The sequence below is a fragment of the Corticium candelabrum genome, chromosome 22 (assembly GCF_963422355.1).
Source record: "Corticium candelabrum chromosome 22, ooCorCand1.1, whole genome shotgun sequence".
Lineage (NCBI taxonomy): Eukaryota > Metazoa > Porifera > Homoscleromorpha > Homosclerophorida > Plakinidae > Corticium > Corticium candelabrum.
The window spans coordinates 5,082,096-5,088,004 of NC_085106.1; the positions used below are offsets into that span (position 1 = coordinate 5,082,096).

Genomic DNA, 5,909 nt, shown 5'->3' on the forward strand with positions numbered 1-5,909 from the left:
TCTGTATCTACAGTTATATTGTACTAAATTCAAAACCCTATAAGAACGTCACAAAAACACTACTTATTGAATGTTAGCACCACTTACTTATTACCAGCAAGAAGAATGAGCAAACAGGCAAACAAAACATGCAGTTAGTTATATTCTGTGTGGTCTACATCTACTGCTTGTAAAACCATTAGGATGACAGCATGATCCGAATGAACTCATTGTAGTTGATCTTCTTTGTCAGATTATCATCAAAGTAGGAGACTAGATAGAAGAATTCATCTTCCGAAAATTTCAGGCCATGGTGTTGGAGTACATTTCGGAAACCAGTGCTTGAAACCATGTCAGTGGCTGAGGGATCCATTGCCTACAACATTTCAAACACCAGCGAATATCAAACTCAAATGGGTAAGAGTGTCAATAACATTCAGGAAAAGAGAGATGTACCCTGAATTCTCTTCGAACATTTTTCCAATTTTTGTGCATGCTGTCCTTGTATTTACTCAACAGGGCATCCAGCACTGGGCTTCCAGGTCCAGGCACAAGCTGCATAACAGAAAGCTACTTCACACATTGAGAATTTTACAAAAGCTGAATTCAACTGACTGGACAAACTGAAGATTGCAATATAGCTCGTTCCTTTTTTGATGGTGCGCTACAAGGTGGTGTGACACCAATGTCAACAAAGGCAGTACCTGTTTTCGACTAACAGAGGACAGAAAACAAGTCAATGTATTTCATACTAGGACCAAATCACTATTCATGAACAACTAGATTATAGCAACTTACTGAAATGCCACTGGATTTCAGATGCTTGACTTTGTTGAATTTGTCCTTGCTCATATTGCCCTTTGATGCTGCAGATGAAGTCTACAAGTGGATTATAACTGTTTTACAGAAACAAATAGGTTTATGGTACTGTATACAAACATTTCCCTGCTGCTATGCTGGAAAGAACTGTATAGCACCTTATTTGGTATTGGTATGGAATGCATACTTGACCAGATTATGTCAGGTGTTGCTATCTCTAAGCACTATATGTTGGGACATCACTACAGCATCAGAATTCTGTTTGTGAGGGATGAAATCTTATTTCTTCCTGCATGACATCTCCCCTAATAAATTATAGGTTGCATGCCTGTCTGGCCTCCTTCACTGCCTTTCTACCAGTCTGTTTGCTGACTGAAACAAACAAGAGAAATGTACTGTTTTTGTAAGACTATAGCCATCAAATAGAGACACCCAAATATAATTCTACAAACAATTTGCATCTGTACGAAATCATCCAATCTACATGGACATATTAGAAGGCATGTAATCTTAAGTCTTGGTTTAATTAATTAATCATACATTAATATTTTGCTAATTGTGGTGCATGCACCTGTTTTGGTGATACATTTCCTCTTGCTTGGGACCTTGGACTCTTCCCTCCAGATAATGAATGTACCTGGACACTCTCTTCAGAACCACCTCTTTCAGCACTGACTCTTTTTGATTCCTCAGCAGCAACAGATTGTTTCATTGTTGGTGTCTGCTTTACAGCTGCATCAATTTGTTGAGACATAGCTTCCATTTCATGAATCTAAAAGAATAGCTGAGAATAGTTAAGCATTTTCATAACCTTACTATGCTAATTATAATCTTACAGCTCCTTTGTCGGCACCAAATGCTATTAGGAATTCTCTGTAGTCAATCTTGCCATCTTTGTTAAGATCAAGGGTGTTCATTAGCTCCTAAGTTAAACATAAATCAGGAATGTAAGCTAGTATGAATTGCACTGCATTGACTTGAAGCTCTGATTTATCCAGCACAAAACAAAAATTGTCCAATATTCGCTTCAGTTCCCACATTGAGACTACACCATTCTTGTCATGGTCAAATGCAAGAAATGCCTGCATATTACCCCATTATGACATCGAGTACTCGCATGACAATAATTTATTCTGCTATAAATTACCTGACGAAGAGTTTTGTAATCATGAACAACCCTTTCCCTTAGTCTTCTTGAAACGTCAGGAACATTTGATGCAGATAGTGGTGGTATATTGACAGCAGCAGCTACTTGTCTATAAAGAATTATTCATACAACAGTCGTTAACCACACACACACACACACACACACACACACACACACACACACACACACACACACACACACACACACACACACGCATGCACGCATGCAAGCCAAGTTAAAGTCCTTGGCCAAATATCTTCCAAGAACATGAAATTTGCAGTTTCTTGCCAATTTCCTGCAAGATCTTGTCAAATTCTTGCACGATCTTAGGTACATGGAGGCTGCCATTTTAAATTTATAGTTTAGTAGAATTTTGTTGTTATTGTAAAAAATGGCAATTATAAAGATAAGAGCAGATTACAGCAAAATAGAGTCAAACCAGTATAGCTAGAACATAAAATCCAATCAAGAGTTTCAAGAAATTAGCAAAAAATTGCAAGAAATTGCTGCAAGGTCTGGCCAAGAACTTCGCCCTGGCACTCACATGCACGCACGCATGCAAGCACTACACTCAACCCATTCTTGCTCCGCACCTGTCATTCCTGGCGAAGCGACACTGGGTGAGTCTATTCCAGCAACCATGCATGCACAACACTAGCACAATGACATGCACTTGCATACATAAGCACACACACGCACATGTACACATGCACACACAAAGCACAATACAGCAAATGGCAAACATAACAAGCTGTCTAGCTGGTTACCCACCCAGCACCAGACTGCATGGGCTCCAGCATGCTACTCAAGAAAAACTCAACCAGCACTAACAATCACCTGGGGCCATTCCAGGAAGTTGCAGGAGCAATGACATGGAACACCAATCAAGGTATGGGCACCAAGAGTCTCACCTGGAATCTCAGTGGCAAATGTCCAAGTTACAGTCAGTAGTCATTGCATGCCACCCCATGCAGTTAAAGATCAAGTTATACCCATTTATACTCTTGAGTTGAGGGAGCCAAATGCAGGTGAATCTCTTACTTAGACATCAACCCTCCACTGAAAATTGAGCTTGTGATCCATAGGTCCTGGATGTTTCTACTCACGCTTGTTCTACACCTTACACACACACACACACACACACACACACACACACACACACACACACACACACACACACACACACACACACACACATGGTAAAATGGCAAAAGCTGCCGTTTTCAAGGTCATGCCCCCAGCCTTACCATCGGCTTGGCTCCTGTGGGCTAGTCTGACGAGCTATGGGCCTGTGCTAGCAATCTCATGGAGCCGCGCCAGGTACTCACATGAGCACTAGCTTGTGACACTAACTGAGGTGTGCGCAGCAAAAGTCCCTCCTGTTCCTCCATGGCTGATGGTCAAGTCCAGCCAATGGATGTTATACCATCCTTAGTCAAAGACCAGGCACTCGTTTATACTCCTGAGTCAAGACAGGCAATTCTGTGCAAGTTCCTTACCCAAGGAAACTACACCTGTGCTGATCCTGAACTTGAACTTGTGACCCTAAGGTCCTGGTGTTTCCACTCTTCAAGTCTGACTCTCTAATGATTGAGCAACAAATATCACACACCACACACACACACACACACACACACACACACACACACACACACACACACACACACACACACACACACATGCAAGCAAGCAAACACACGCACATATATACACACGCATGCACGCGCACACACACACACACACACACACACACACACACACACACACACACACACACACACACACACACACCTAATATCCTAAATGTCAGGAGCTGCATGCCCTAGCTGTTAAGCTGGGCCCTGTGCGCTACTCAGGGAACTTTGGGCCTGCACCAGCAAACTTCTGGAGCCGGGCCACGCACTCGCAGGAGCACTGACTTGTGAAGCCAACAGTGGTGTGAGTCTCATCAGGACCCCAGTGGCTGATGTTACGTCACAGCCGATGGCCGCTTAGGACTCCGGTCAATGACCAGGTACTCATTTATACTCGTGAGTCAAGAGAAGCAAATGTGTGTTAGTTTCTTGCTTAAGGAAACTATGCCATAGCTCGCCATCACTGTGACTTGCACACACACACACACACACACACACACACACACACACACACACACACACACACACACACACACACACACACACACACACACCTGGAACCCGGAATTCTGCCACATCCACTATGGGCTTCGGCATCGCAGAAGTTTTCGCCAAGAAGAGCGGTCATTGCCTTGTGACGGGTCAATATTCAATGACACCAGGTCTCGTTGAATGGTATGATACTATCAATCCACCTGTTCTTTGGACCATGCTGAGGGCATTTCACATTATGCAACTTGCTTCTCAGCAACAACTTTTGTGGACGAGAGACGTTCATCTGTTGTAAATGACCAAGCCACTGCAATCTTTGATGTTGAATTTGACATTCAATTGGTTCTTAGCAGATTTCAAATTGAAGGAATTTCTTATCTTGTTCAGTCTTGATACACCCGAGATAGATCTAATACAGCGCATATGAAAAGTGTTCAGTCTTAAAATATCTACTTGAGTGATTGCCCAAGTCTCACAACCATATAGTAAAACTGGCATCACTAGTGACCTAAAGACTCTCAGTTTTGTGTTCTGCTAAATCCTCGGTTTGTGAACACTATGTTTCCAAGAACAGAATGTCCTGCTAGCTTTCTCAATAAGTTCAACAACCTCTAAGTGACAATCCCCTGACTTAGTCACAATGCTGCCCAAATAGCAGAATTCAGAAACATTCTCTAGAACACGACCAGCAATCGAGATGTTTGCTTCTTCAGCACCAATACTCAGGATTTTAGTTTTGTCAATGTTGATCCGCATACCCCATTTCATACATGCATCACACTACTTGACGTACCTAGTAGGGCCAAATCATTGGCATACATGGGAGCTTTGATCTTATGTGTCCCATCAGGTTTTACACGATAATTCATGAACAGGCCACCATCTGTTCTGTAAGCAATCTCAATGCCACCACCCTCAAACTTGTCCAGAGTCTCACACATAATTATGTCCATAAACAGATTGAACAAGACTGGAGACATCACACACCCTTGACGGACACCTGTGGTTTCTTCAAACCTTGAAGAGATTTCCCCCTATCTCGCACAATACAGCCTGTACCATCGTGCAGGTCAACAATCAATCTAACCACTTCATCTTCTGTGCCAGAATCTTTGAGAATTTTGGTGAGAGCATGTCTTGGTACAGAGTCAAATGCTTTTGAGAGGTCAACAAAACAGATATGTATGTTGGATCTGTGCTCTATGGCCTTCTCGATGACTTGTCGAAGTACCCAAATCTGGTCAATTGTTCCCCTCTGAGGAAGAAAACCGCATTGCTCTTCTAAAAAAGAAGGTTCTATCACTGGTTTCAGCCAACCTAACAGAATATTGGCACGGACTTTCCCAGAAATACTGAGCATTGATATCCCACGATAGTTATCACATACCAGACGGTCCTTCTTTTTAAATAATGGAATCAGAACTGAATCTTTTCCATTCTTGAGGTACTTTACCAGTCTTCCAGATCATTTGAATAATCTCAATTAGCCAGTCGACAAGTTCAAGTGGTCCAGCTTTGAGAAACTCTGCTGCTATTCCGTCCTGACCAGTTGCCTTACCATTCTTCAACTTTCCAATGGCTTCCATAATTTCCTCATCATTTAGTGCAGTGCCAGGAACTGAACAAGGGGAAACCCCAGTGTCCAAGGTCACTGCACGGGTCACGTTCAACACTGACTCAAAGTGGCGTTGCCAACGAGCTAATTGATCTACAGTTGTCAACAATTTGTATGCTTGTTCATCTAAGATCACATCAGGAGGCCGCACCGACACCCTATCAAGCTTCCTGAGTTTCCTAAAGGACTCGCCATGCTTGTGTTGCTTACAATCACTTTCCAA

At 42.6% G+C, this 5,909-nt stretch overlaps 1 protein-coding gene across 1 annotated transcript in view; it reads right to left on the reverse strand.

Annotated features, from left to right (window-relative positions):
* The window catches only part of LOC134197061 (EF-hand calcium-binding domain-containing protein 6-like), a 20,212-nt gene continuing 14,303 nt past the window's right edge, over window positions 1-5,909 (reverse strand). Inside the window, exons 20-27 of the mRNA XM_062666302.1 lie at window positions 1,946-2,054; window positions 1,776-1,880; window positions 1,635-1,721; window positions 1,370-1,570; window positions 778-858; window positions 595-693; window positions 436-534; window positions 1-355 (exon numbers count right to left, since the gene is read on the reverse strand). Of these exons, the coding sequence (XP_062522286.1) occupies window positions 179-355; window positions 436-534; window positions 595-693; window positions 778-858; window positions 1,370-1,570; window positions 1,635-1,721; window positions 1,776-1,880; window positions 1,946-2,054 (958 nt within the window). The 3' untranslated portion in view covers window positions 1-178. The remainder of the gene's footprint in view (window positions 356-435; window positions 535-594; window positions 694-777; window positions 859-1,369; window positions 1,571-1,634; window positions 1,722-1,775; window positions 1,881-1,945; window positions 2,055-5,909) is intronic.